Source organism: Nyctereutes procyonoides, unplaced genomic scaffold (assembly GCF_905146905.1).
Source record: "Nyctereutes procyonoides isolate TBG_1078 unplaced genomic scaffold, NYPRO_anot_genome, whole genome shotgun sequence".
Taxonomy (NCBI): domain Eukaryota; kingdom Metazoa; phylum Chordata; class Mammalia; order Carnivora; family Canidae; genus Nyctereutes; species Nyctereutes procyonoides.
The window spans coordinates 46,464,954-46,478,668 of NW_026575133.1; the positions used below are offsets into that span (position 1 = coordinate 46,464,954).

Genomic DNA, 13,715 nt, shown 5'->3' on the forward strand with positions numbered 1-13,715 from the left:
TGACTGAGCCACCCAGGCACCCTGCTACTACGATTTTTTTTTTTTTTAGGGTTTTCTTCTGGAGTCAAAAGTAAATAACATTAAATTATTCTTTGCACTATCTGCATTTTCTTCCTTTCCCTTTATGTAAAGTAAAATATTGAAGTTAATGTAACTCAAGACATGTCCTTTCTCTGAAGAGTTGACACATGGTTAATAGAACACAGGAAGGAATTCAATCCTCAGATCCCTAAAAGCTATAAAGAGCCTGGATCACTTTTCCATGTATAAGCTTTGTTTTAGAAGCACACAAAGCTCATTTTGGACTCGAATGGAGAAGTCTGTGACATATAGCACATAGATGAATTCAAACAGATGGATTTTTCTTGAAATAACTTCATTAGTTAATCATTTCTTTTACATATACTTTTCTAGCTAATTGGTATAGCTGCCAGCTGGAGCTGTTAAGGATCCTCCAAAGAAACTGGTAGGTAGGGAGAAAATCCAATAATTTCACCAATTCTAGGATGAAATGTCCATTAATTTCACACTAACCATTACATATTTTGAAAGTGAAATCTTTTTCTTTCACCTTTTTGTCCTCCAACTTATTCCTGATTTGTGCTTAAACCAAATCAATCATCTAGAGGAAACTTTAAACTTTGACAAATTATTTAGGTCAGGGTTTAGCAAACTTGCCAGTATGGACACTGTGGACCAGATCATCTTTTTTGTAAGCTTTTAAGCAGTACCACTTGATGTCAGTAGTGCCCCTAGCTGTGACCACTAAAAATGTCTCCAGACATTGCAAGAAGTTCCTAGGGGCCAAACTGCCCTTGCTGAGAATGGAGAGTTTAGAAATAGATTGTTCCTCATTTTTAATTCAGTGTAAACAGTAATTTCATGTATTCATGTATGTATGTATATAACTTAAGACATGTCTAATAGATTAAAAAATTTTGCCTTTCAGTAAGGTAAATGAAATGTTTTTTTTTGGGGGGGGATTATTTAAGCAATAATACCTTCATAAGTCTCTCTGGGTAAACAAACAAAAAGGACAGAATATGTGTCTTCTAACAGGAATGGATATTGATTATCTAAGTACCATCACCACTGGGACATGTGGGTGGTTCAGTTGGTTGAGCATGGACTATTGGTTTCGGCTCAGGTTGTGATCTCAGGGTCCTGAGATCGAGCCACCCATGGGCTCCCTGCTCTTGGGGAAGTCTGCTTGAAAATTTCTCTCCCCCGCCCCTCCCCCCTCAATTAAATAAAGAAATTGTTTTTTAAAAAAATGTCATCACCATCTTCATCATCAGATGTATTGATTTTTTTTTCCTGCAACAACCCAACTTTGAAAGTGCAACCCCAAGAACCCAAGAATGCACTCTTCACTCAGGCATTAAGGAAGGAACTCAGGTTGATTGTGTGAGGGGATAAACAAAATCTGTGTTGGGATAATCTGAGATGAAATGATTAATTATCAGTTTAAGTGACTAAGGCATTTTTAAGCAAGGGAAAGCAGTGTAATTTCATAAAATGGACACTGAGAAAACTGGGGTCTGTTTTTACTTTACTGTATGTTTATGGAGTGATCTGGGGTTGACAAGAGGATTCAGTTATTCAGATAGAGACATTTACTGGTCTTCGAAGTTCAGTGGTAAATATAATGTGCACCACCTATTTAATACTGGTGATCTTTCTGCAATTTATGTATCAGTGGATCTAGGAAGAGTACCATAGGAATAAGAAACTAATTACTCTAGGTGCTGAAACAATGAGCCTTTTCTAGTTTAGGGTGAATGTAAGAACATAACCCCACAAAGTATGCAGGGGAAATAGTTCACCTTGTTAAAAAAAAAATCTAAATTCTATCCTAATTGCTATCTTTCCAGCAAAAGCTTTGTGATACAGATTTGCTCAAGTGTTTTTTTTTTAATATGAGATAAAGATGAATGTTAAGATCTATCAATCTGTTGAAGTATATTATTTGTCTCAAAAAAATCAAGTTATGTCCCTCAAAGTGCCTCAGCGATGGGTGCAACTTTGTTAGATTTTCTAGAGCCCCTGTAACCACTTAGGTCTTACACTCTACTGTTGGACAAGTGCCTTCTTCCTTTTAATGGCCTTTGCCACACTGTACCAGTTGTCACCGGGAGTGCTTCCAGAATACACACTCTTTGCTCAGGCATGACAAAGTGCAACAACCCCAAGAACCCAAGAATGCACACTCTTTGCTCGGGCATGGCGAGGTGCAACAACCCAACTTTGAAATTGCAACCGCAAGAACCCAAGAATGCACTCTTTGCTCAGGCATGGTGAGTTGCAACAACCCATTTTGAAACTGCAACCCCAAGAACCCAAGAATGCACACTCTTTGCTCTGGCATACGAGGTGCAACAACCCAACTTTGAAATTGCAACCGCAAGAACCCAAGAATGCACACTCTTCGCTCAGGTATGGTCAGGTGCAACAACCCAACTTTGAAAGTGCAACCGCAAGAACCCAAGAATGAACACTCTTCACTCAGGCATGGCAAGGTGCAACCCATTTTGAAACTGCAGCTCCAAGGACCCAAGAATGCGCACTCTTCACTCGGGCATGGCGAGGTGCAACCCATTTTGAAACTGCACCCCCAAGAACTCAAGAATGTACACTGTTCGCTCGGGCATGGTAAGGTGCAACAACCCAACTTTGAAATTGCAACCGCAAGAACCCAAGAATGCACACTCTTCACTCGGACATGGCAAGGTGCAACCCATTTTGAAACTGCAACCCCAAGAACCCAAGAATGCACACTCTTCACTCGGGCATGGCAAGGTGCAACCCATTTTGAAACTGCAACCCCAAGAACCCAAGAATGCACACTCTTCACTCGGGCATGGTCAGGTGCAACAACCCAACTTTGAAAGTGCAGCCCCAAGAACCCAAGAATGCACACTCTTCACTCGGGCATGGCGAGGTACAACCCATTTTGAAACTGCAACACCAAGAACTCAAGAATGTACACTCTTCACTCGGGCATGGCGAGGTGCAACAACCCAACTTTGAAATTGCAACCGCAAGAACCCAAGAATGCACACTCTTCGCTCAGGCATGGTGAGGTGCAACAACCCAACTTTGAAAGTGCAGCCCCAAGAACCCAAGAATGCACACTCTCCGCTCAGGCATGGTCAGGTGCAACAACCCAACTTTGAAAGTGCAGCCCCAAGAACCCAAGAATGCACACTCTCTGCTCAGGCATGGTCAGGTGCAACAACCCAACTTTGAAAGTGCAGCCCCAAGAACCCAAGAATGCACACTCTTTGCTCGGGCATGGCCAGGTGCAACAGCCCCACTTTGAAATTGCAACCCCAAGAACCCAAGAATGCACACTCTCCGCTCGGGCATGGTCAGGTGCAACAACCCAACTTTGAAAGTGCAGCCCCAAGAACCCAAGAATGCACACTCTCCGCTCGGGCATGGTCAGGTGCAACAACCCAACTTTGAAAGTGCAGCCCCAAGAACCCAAGAATGCACACTCTCTGCTCAGGCATGGTCAGGTGCAACAACCCAACTTTGAAAGTGCAGCCCCAAGAACCCAAGAATGCACACTCTTTGCTCGGGCATGGCCAGGTGCAACAGCCCCACTTTGAAATTGCAACCCCAAGAACCCAAGAATGCACACTCTTCGCTCAGGCATGGTGAGGTGCAACAACCCAACTTTGAAAGTGCAGCCCCAAGAACCCAAGAATGCACACTCTCCGCTCGGGCATGGTCAGGTGCAACAACCCAACTTTGAAAGTGCAGCCCCAAGAACCCAAGAATGCACACTCTCCGCTCGGGCATGGCCAGGTGCAACAACCCAACTTTGAAAGTGCAGCCCCAAGAACCCAAGAATGCACACTCTCTGCTCAGGCATGGTCAGGTGCAACAACCCAACTTTGAAAGTGCAGCCCCAAGAACCCAAGAATGCACACTCTCCGCTCGGGCATGGCCAGGTGCAACAGCCCCACTTTGAAACTGCGGCCCCAAGAACCCAAGGCCCTGCCCCGTGCGCTTCACCTGCGCACCCGGGGCAGGTGCGGGCGCTTCGCTTCGGTTCCCCAGTGGGAAGCCTGGCTCCCCGGGACCCCGACCACTTACTCTCCGCGGGGTCTTTCGCCCGGCGGCCGCTGGACGACTTCCTCAGCAGGCTGCGGCCAGAGGTAAAGAGGCTGGTTAGCTCTTCCAAGGGACTCGTGGGGGTCCTGGAGCGGGAGGCGCCCGCGGCCGGGGCCGGGCCGTAGGTGTTGACCGCGGCGTTGACCATCCGCGCCGCGTCCTGCGACACCGGCCGGCCGGCCGAGGGAGGCGCCGACGGAGAGCCCCTGGCCAGGCTGCCCGAGTGCACGGCGTCGTAGGGCGGGGGCCGCTTGAGGCTGAGCGGGGTCAGCGACCGCCCCATGCTCACGGGCGACGGCGAGGCCGAGTGGCTCTTGGGGTAGCCGTGGGGGGACTGCGTGCGGTACAGGGCGGACGGCGGGGGCGGGGAGGAGGACAGCGCGGAGGCGGCGGCCGCGGCGGGCCCGGGGGGGCCGGGCGCGCCCAGGGCCGCGGGCTGCTCTTTGTCCAGCTTGGGGTGGCCCGAGGCGTGCGGGGGCAGCGAGGACGGAGACGCGCCCGCCTGCTGCTTCAGGTAGGCCACGTTCTCCAGCACGGGCAGCTTGGCGACCTCCAGCGGGGTGAGCGGAGACTCGTCGGAGTTGGGGGAGCACTGCACGGGCGCGGGCGGGAACACCAGCAGCGGGGGCCGGTGGGACAGCAGGTTGGGGAAGGGCGGGGGGATGTCGCAGAGCAGCCCCTTGGGAGCGCATGGCACTGAGGCCTTGGCGACGTCCGAGTCAGGCACGGTGGGAGTAGCACACTGCGAGGAGCAGCTGTGATGGTCAAGGTCACATTTGGGATCCGGGCCCAGGTCGTCAAAGATGGGGTACTTCATCTCCTCGTAGACGGCCTCGCTCTGGTCGTCCTCCTCCCTCCTGAAGTCTCGGAGAATGTTGCCCACCATCTCGATGTACACGGGCTCCTCCTCCTCGGGGTCCCCCGCGGGGCTGCTGACCTGGGACAGGGAGGGGTCCCGCGGCAGCGACGTCCTCCGCGGCCCGTGCTTCTTGATGTACGTTTCGTCGAAGGAGGTGCTCAGCTGAGTGTTCGGGTTCCTTTTGGGTTTGGGAGGCGGGATCTTCTTTGAATATTCATCGCTGTGGGGTCTCGGTTTGGTGGACACTGCCAGAGAGAAAGGAGAAACACAGGAGGGTAAAAAATAGATGAGGACCGTCGGGGAGGCCTTCAAAGGAGGAGGCCCTGCGCTTGGGGGGTGAAATGCTATGAACTCCTGGTGGTGGTGATGGGCTTGGTTCCTAGTTCGAGGCCCCGACCAGAGGTCAAACAAAAGTCAAGCAACTTTTCCGTAGGGAGGAAAACCTGTTGCCAGAACAACAGTCAAATGTGTCTTCAGGCGAAGACTAGTAATCCCGACACTGATAAACCATCCCTCTGCTCTCAAACGTCTACATGGAAGCCTGAAGATGAAACCTGTTCAGTAAAAACAGACATAAATTTCCTAAAGATTAGCCTCTAAGAATTAAGTGAGAAACTCGGGAGGAAAAGAAAAAAAAAAATCAAGTTTCTGTTAGCACAAATGGTCACAAAAGTACCATGGGATTTGAACCCTTTTCAATGATGTGGCTATCGCACACGATCGCATCTTGCTTTCATTTAGGATAAAAAATGTCCCAGGCTGCTGGACTTAATCTCTGCCTTGGTTCAGATAAATAACTTCTCTACAGATGGGTCTGATACTTCAGGGGAAATGGATGTGGAAAACCTTATGAGGCTAGACAAGTTAATCTCTAAATCTCCAGGTATTGTTGGCTATGGTGTATTTGTCTGTTTTTGTTCGTGAGATCTCTTGTGACGTCCCAAATGCACTTATTAGGTACGTTGCACAGACACATCAGAGCCCCTTCGAGTATCTTGCAAGAGAATGATCCACAGAATGTTGTGTGAGCCTCAAGAATAATGTTTAGAGACTCACAACAGATACATATGTACGTGTGCAGTCAGCAACCTGCTGGAAGCACACGTAAGTGATGAAACATAAACTCTGACACCATACAGTAGGGTGGAACAGGCTGGCAACATGTCTGTGACTAAAATCAATTATTTAGCATGCAGGGAAGGCACTGGCATCTTGTTATTATCTCATTATCTCATTGTGTTGATATATGATTACAATGATTATCATTATTATGCTGTGCAGCAGAATGCAAGTTACTTGTGGTAAATGGTAGCATATAATGTAAGGTGACAGTATAGCTTGTTGGTGTAAAGCTATTGAGAAAATAATAGGCTTCTCTATAATTTGCACCCTTAAGGGAGGCGGGGTCTCAAGGCACAAACCAGGAAACACCTGAAATCCTCTTTTTCAAATAGCATACTATGACCCGGGAGCTTTTCTAAAACTTACAAAAAGAGAAGCAAATGCTTCAAGATTAGTCGACTGCTCTACTCATTAATCGTGACTTCAGAGAAAAGAAACCCATCAAATATTCTAGAGAAGTGGCTATATCTCCCACTTTTTCTAGGTCATTCCTGCTTCCAAATAGTCTGTCTTATTGTGCCCATAATGATGTTGTTACTCACTACAGTCAAGTATCCTTGTGAAGGGAAGTTTCTTACTGTATCTAGACTTTCCCTTAAACTTGTAACAGGAGAAACTAGATGTTGCTCTCCAGGGGCTTATAGCAGTGGAGTCTTTTAGTGCCAAAGTGAAACGCCTAGAGACATGATGGGGTGAAAAATAGCCAAGTAGTTCTTTAGGAGGGACCCAAAGGGGCCAATAGCTCCTCTCGGTATCTCCCGCTGGTCTTAAATTTTACTGGTTTTAAAATCAACTGGGTATGTTAAAAGTCATGAATTATGCAACTCATTGGGTTATACACAAAAATCTGAGCCTGATGTATAAAGTAAAATTATACACTACTGAATACAGTTAAGTTAGTACTGGGGGGACACTGAGTCAGGACCTAGAAGAACAAAAGCCTATCCAGACTATTCTAAAAGCTTGTTTCCCGCCATCTCCCATCTCAGGATCTCATTCTAGGCTAAGTAATTCACACTCTGGGAACGTATTTGCCACTGATTATTAGGCTCCAGAGATTGAATGGTGTGGGGTTAGAGGAATCCTTAGAGGAGAGAAGTCTGAATAGTGAGGTGCTCGTGAATGGAGGGTTAGGAATCAATGTGTCCATGAAACAATAGTTTCATTATATTGGAAGAGTCATATTTAGAATAAGATTATCATTTTTATCCCTTCTAAATTATAATTCACTTTTGTTCTCTTCGACCCTTCACTGAAGACTGATGTCCCCACAGACTTGAGTAGTTGTATGGAGAGAAATAGAAGAAATACAAGTAGAATTCAAGCATTGGAGCCCAAGCCTAGGTAGCAGCACTGCATTGAGGGAAGGCCATGACCCAGAATTCCCAGGCAGTGAAGGGTCAAGATAGAGCTGGCTGTGACAAGATACTCAGGGAAGCAGTAGCCTCGTGAACAACCTTGGAACCAATGTCCTTCTTCCCACATAGATTAGAAGGTGGCCTTTGGGATGGGCAAGACCAATGCTTGGGTTGCACTCAAAATGTGAGCAAACAACACTCATCCTGTTAGCCAAAAGGAGCAGATAACATTAAATAAAGACACTTCATATCTATGGAATGATTGATGAAAGAAACGTTCTCTTCTAGAACACAACATAGAATTAAGTAGAGCTACTGTTCATAAGGAAGGAATACAGACAGTCCATTCATACTGTGAGGACAACTTCAAGGCCAAACCAAGCACAGATATTGTCTGGCAAGGGAAAGGAAATATAATTTGTGACTCTCGGGGTGACTCTTAGATAATCAAAAATCACCACTGCTAAGGACTGAACTCCATTCCTCCCACAACGATGTGTTGAAGCACTAACCCCCCAATGTGATGGTATTTGGAGATGGTGCCTTTGGGAAATAACTCAGTTTGGATGAGATCATGAGGGTTGGGTCCTCATAGTGGGTGGCATTAGGACCACCATGTGAGGATATAGTGAGAAGGCAGCCATTTACAAGCTGGGAAGAGAGTTCTCACCAGAAACCAACTGTGCCAGCACCTTGATCTTGGACTTCTGGCCTCCAGAACTGAGAACAAATAAATACCTGTTGTTTAAGACATCCAGTCTATGGTATTTTGTTATGGAATCCCAAACTGACTTAGACACCAATGTATTTATTGAGCCCTGCATAAAGACGCTGTACAGCTGAATGATGAGCACCCACTTTCATGCTATCATCTGGCATTGAAATATTTGAAATAGCTTTGTTATTTTAATAATTAATTAACACAGCTCTTAGTCCTTTACATTTAAGTTCTACCTGCCCCTGCCCTATATCTCTTTATCCCCTAGAACCATATCACGAAGAACAATTACACTTAAATATAAAAATGCTTCTCCCAGGTACGCACCCAGGGATACATTTCCACCTGACAGCCCATAATTCTGATTGTTCTTCTTGGTCTGACTCTTAATCTCTGATTTGTGCTTTTAATTCTAAATGCTTTTTGTTTGTTGTTGTTGTTGTTTGCTTTGGCATACTGACTCCCTGTCCTACTTTGTTCTACTGCCCACCAGTGGAAGCCGTTTCTTAGACAGGCTTGCCCAAGGAATACTTCATTATCTGGGCAAGCTTATCCCCTCAGCCTCTGTCTGTGTGATGAAAAGAGCCTAATGCAGGCAGATTCATATAATGCAAGAACATTGTGTTTCCTGGTCCTCTTTCTTTGTATTGATCCAAATTTGAAATGAGAGCATTAAAGATTATTCAGATAATAAAGTGTTAAGTAAATTACAGATGATCGGGATAAATAAACAGATTCATTCCTTCCATATCGGGAGACCAAGATACTTTCCAGACAATATCTGCTTCCCATTCCATATCTCCATTGCAATTGAGTAAATAATTCATGGAACAATAAAAATTTGTTTCAGCTGTCACGTATGCTTTTTTTTTAAAGCTTACCTATATAAGGCAAAGCCTGAAATTTTAAATGACATTGTCCCATAATTTATTCTACATTATCCTCACTCCAGGGAATTAAAAATTAAAGAAGAAATCATGTTTAAACAGTCATTTCTTTAGAGAATACTTAAGAAGAGTCTTGATCTATATACATAGATGCTGAAATACTGCTAATAAAAGACAATGAAAATTGCTTGCAAATTTCAACATTAATCCAAATTCAACTGTAATAAAAAAGGTGATTTTTATTGCTCTTGAATGAATATTAAGTTATTTCTAATAAGCCCAAATATAGAAGCAATAATTCCTGTTCAGCTCCAGAACACAAATTTTAATGCTTAAAATAGTATAATGACAGTAGCATTGAATAAGCAGAAAGTGACATTTTTGAAATGAAATATCTGAGCACAAAGGTTATGCATGGCTTTCAGTCATGCCCAGATGATCTGTCTTTCACAGTTAATTTTGGAAATTCACCATGTCCTTTGTTAACCTATCCTTCTGAAATAATTTTTTCCTTATTAAAAAAAAAGTATAGTGTAAAACCATGCTTTAGTATGTGTGGATGTTCCCAACTCAAGAAGTGGAAAGATGTGACACAACACAGGTTATTATTTCCCTGTCTTTCTGGCCACAGAATCTCAGAATTTGAAAGGCTCTTAGAAATTATCCAGCCCAAGGATGCCTGGGTGGCTCAGTCAGTTAAGCATCCAACTCTTGATTTTGGCTCAGGTTATGATCTCAGGGTTGTGAAATGTAGCTCTGCAATGGGCTCTGTGCCTAGTATGGAGCTTGTTTAGGATTATTATGATTCTTCTCTCTCACTCCCTCTCCCTCTGCTCTCACCCCTCCAACACACATATGCTCCCCCCCACACACTCTAAAATAAATAAATAAATCTTTAGAAGAAAGAAAGAAATTATCCAGCCCAAACACTATACATTACTGATGAAGAAACATAAATTCAACTAGTTAAAAAAATATCTCTTTTCAATTCAATCTTTTATGCCTTTTAAGACAGAGGAAAACAATAAGCAGGGAAGTTCTTCAATATATTACTTTGTATATGACACAGAGTACCATTTTCAAAGGTCTCCTCGGAAATAAAAATAAAAAATATAAAACTAAAAGGTCTTCTCATCCTGTGCTATAATGTTGGCACCATAACTCTGCAGCTCTAGTTATAAAGATATATTCAACTGGGAAACAAGAGTCCAGTGAAGAGAAGTAGTGTCCACACTATGTGATCCTAAAACTGGCTGATTCTGGAAGGTGAGAGACACATTTCCCACTTTCAGCAGAACTGTGCTCACAATAACTCTCTTCACAACTCACAATTCCAAGGGTTTGAGGGATATTTTTATTTTCACAGTCACAAGCTTTGCAATTCCATCCACAAAATTACTCCTTATTTTATTTTATTTTTTTAAATTAAGGTGTTTGTAAAGAGATAGGGTTGCAAATGCCCTTGCTCTGTTTACAGTGGGACCAACAGAGTATGATAATGTGCAAAGAGGATCAGATTTGGAGTTGTAGGAGCTGTGTTATTGTTCTGGAAAACAGACAACTCAGATCAAAGTTTGGATGGAAACAACAATGTAGACATGGAACTGGCTCAACAGCATAGTTTTAAAGTTGAATGGGACTTAGCATCTTGGCTTAAGCTAGAAGACATGATTCTAATCACTTCTTTGCTTCGGTTAAGCTGCACAACTTTGAGCAAATACTTTGAAGTACATTATTGTCTATACTCACTTTTGTCAAAGATAATGAAGGACTTTGATCAGAGCCCCTGCTTTTTTGTTACTCATCTCAATCATTCATTATAGAATAAAGTTGGAATTTGTAAGCGATATATTTTTTTTTAAGATTTATTTATTTATTCATTCAGAGAGAGCGAAGAGAGAGGCAGAGACACAGGCAGAGGGAGAAGCAGGCTCCATGCAGGGAGCCCGATATGGGACTCGATCCTGGGTCTCCAAGATCACATCCCAGGCTGCAGGCGGCGCTAAACCACTGCGCCACGGGGGCTGCCCTGTAAGCGATATTTTGAAAGAAATGGATTAAAACAGATTATAAAATATGAGTACATTTCCTATGATGAGAGTAGAGGTTATTTCTTGGAACAATATTTCCCTGTAAGTATTTCCTAAGGCTTGCATATCTCTATAGGTTATGACGAGGGATGTTTGAACAGTCCTAAAGCAGACAATCTCTAATTAATAGTCTTTAGGAAGGGCTCCATCAATTCTTTCCCTTCTAGTATGTGCATACTTTTCTATCCCTCAAAAGGTAGAGTTTTCCTTCTCTCCTTGAATATGGCAGCTTTTACCTTGTCCCAAAGGAAGTCAGGCACCATGAAAGAAGTCTAACTACTCTGAGGTGACCATCCAGTGAGGAAGCTCAAGCCAGCCCAGGGAAAAGGAACCAAGAAAATCAATCAATAATGAATGAAATCCTGGCCATACGACTTCATTCCAGGTGTTCCAGTGACCCTTTTAGCTATCTGAACCATGTCAGGTAAGACAGTAGACACTGTGGATTGGTGACAAGTCATCTCCACTCTACCCTTCTGATTTCCTGACCCACAGAATTATGAGCAAATAGGATTTGGGAATAGATTGTTGTGCATGTATACACACCTGAAACTGGCACCAGAAGTATCTAAACCTGCCTTAACAAAAAATCTAAAGCTCAGGCACCAGCCTTGGGGTGGTGGCAGGGGCCTGAAGGACAGTGAGGAGACTGTGGAGAGACTGAAAATTTGGAGAGCAGATTCCTATGGGGAGGCTGTCAAAAAGGAGAGCTGTGTTATATAGATTGGTGGAAAGTTGGCAAGACTGTTGCCTATGGTAACGTAGAAAACATAAAATGCACCTAATGAAATTTGTGGACCTGACAAAGGAGAGTTCTAGAAGGATAGAGAAGTGTCAGCTGGCTTGTTTGGCCTTGTACAGTAGATGGCTGCCTGAGAAAGAGATTAATGAAGGAAGTGTTCCATTCTTAAGCAAAAGTGAAAGGAAATCGTTCTACACAGGACATGCCATGAATCCTTCCCTGATCAGTAAAAGGTTTCCGGGTGAAAAATGGTCCTGAGGGCAAAGGTCAATCTAGAGCTCTGCCAGTAGATGGTGGCCAGTATATGTCGGGTTTTGTAGCACAGATAAATTGCACTTTTAGCTTGAAGACCTTTGCATATGAGGAAATGCACTCAAAGAGACTCCTGGAATCTGGGCATGATTTAAATGATGAAATCGGAGATTTCAAGCTGATGCTGTAATGCAAGAAAACATTTGGGCAAGAGGGTGAGAGTATTTGCCTACTGGCAATATTGTAGCTGAAAGGCAAATTGTGGTAGACAGTCTCAAAAGATGGCTACCTTCAATTCCCTCCCACCTTGTATGCTTTTTACCTATTAACAGTTAGGGTCCATCTACCTCTCCTCAAATCAGGGCTGGCTTTGTGACTTATCTTGACTTAGAATGTGGCAGAAGTGATCATTTGAATCTTGAACTTAAGTGAACTGACAACTTTCACTTCCTCTATCTTAAAAGCTAATTTCCATAGAATTCTTAGACCAGCATGCTGGGAAGAAATTCAACCTAGTGGTGTGAAGAGGCCACATGGAGGAGAAGTAAGCCAACGCATGTGATTGAACCCATGGACCTTCCAACCCATCCCAACTGGCAACTGAATGCAGCCCAATGAGAGACCCCAATCAATGTCATATAGGGTAGAAGAATCACTCTTATAAGCCAAGTCACCTCAGAGAATAATAAGAAGAAGTAATACATTGTTTCTGTTTTAAGCCATGGCATTTTAGGTTGATTTATTGCACAGCAATAGAGAACTGAAAGAAATACCAGAATTAATTTCCTGTTTGTGTAGATATCTCATAAAAAATGCTCTTGTTATTTCCATAGAACTAGGGTACAGTGTGCACCCTGAGGAAACTGAAAGCATCTTTCCAGAATAGAAAAATTAAGGAAGATTGCATTCTGAGTACTATAAAATCACCACAGGATGATTCAAAGAAGCGATATTAGAGAGATTACACACTTTCTGGTGAAGAAGACTATATTGAAATCAGAATGAAGGCATTAGTATATTAAAGAAGAACAGCCAGAGGGGATCTTGCCAGCTACAGGAAATCTAAAGCCAGGAGAATCATGGAGCAAAACACGGTGGCACCCCACAACAGTGCTGTGAGTATCTAGTCCTCCATTACATCTTTGTTGTGGGTATAGACCCAGCATACTCATAGAGTCTGAATCCCCTCTATACGATTCTCATGAATCCATCTTTTCTTAATGTCAGATTCCTCAAGAAACTTTTAAATAATTTTATGTTACAAAATATTATGCTTATGTTTCTCATTAAAAACAAGCAAGATGGAATTCCTGTTTCATACACTACTATCGTCTGAACATTTGTAACTCCCCTCACTTCCTTCAAATTCACGTGTTAGAATCTTAACACTCAGTGTTATGGAGTTAGATGGTGGGGTCTTTGGAGGTGATTAGTTCATGGATATGGAGCCTTTGTGAATGGCATTAATTTTCTAATGAATGACACCCATCAGAAGTCCCTAGTCCCTTCTACCATGTGAAGACTCAGAACTTGACCAGACCATGACCATGCTGGTCCCCTGATCT

General features: G+C 43.6%; 1 protein-coding gene across 1 annotated transcript in view; it reads right to left on the reverse strand.

Moving 5' to 3' along the window:
- Window positions 1-13,715, reverse strand: part of NYAP2 (neuronal tyrosine-phosphorylated phosphoinositide-3-kinase adaptor 2) — a 255,393-nt gene that overhangs the window by 97,517 nt on the left and 144,161 nt on the right. The window contains exon 4 of the mRNA XM_055300507.1: window positions 4,105-5,226. Within this exon, the coding sequence (XP_055156482.1) occupies window positions 4,105-5,226 (1,122 nt within the window). The remainder of the gene's footprint in view (window positions 1-4,104; window positions 5,227-13,715) is intronic.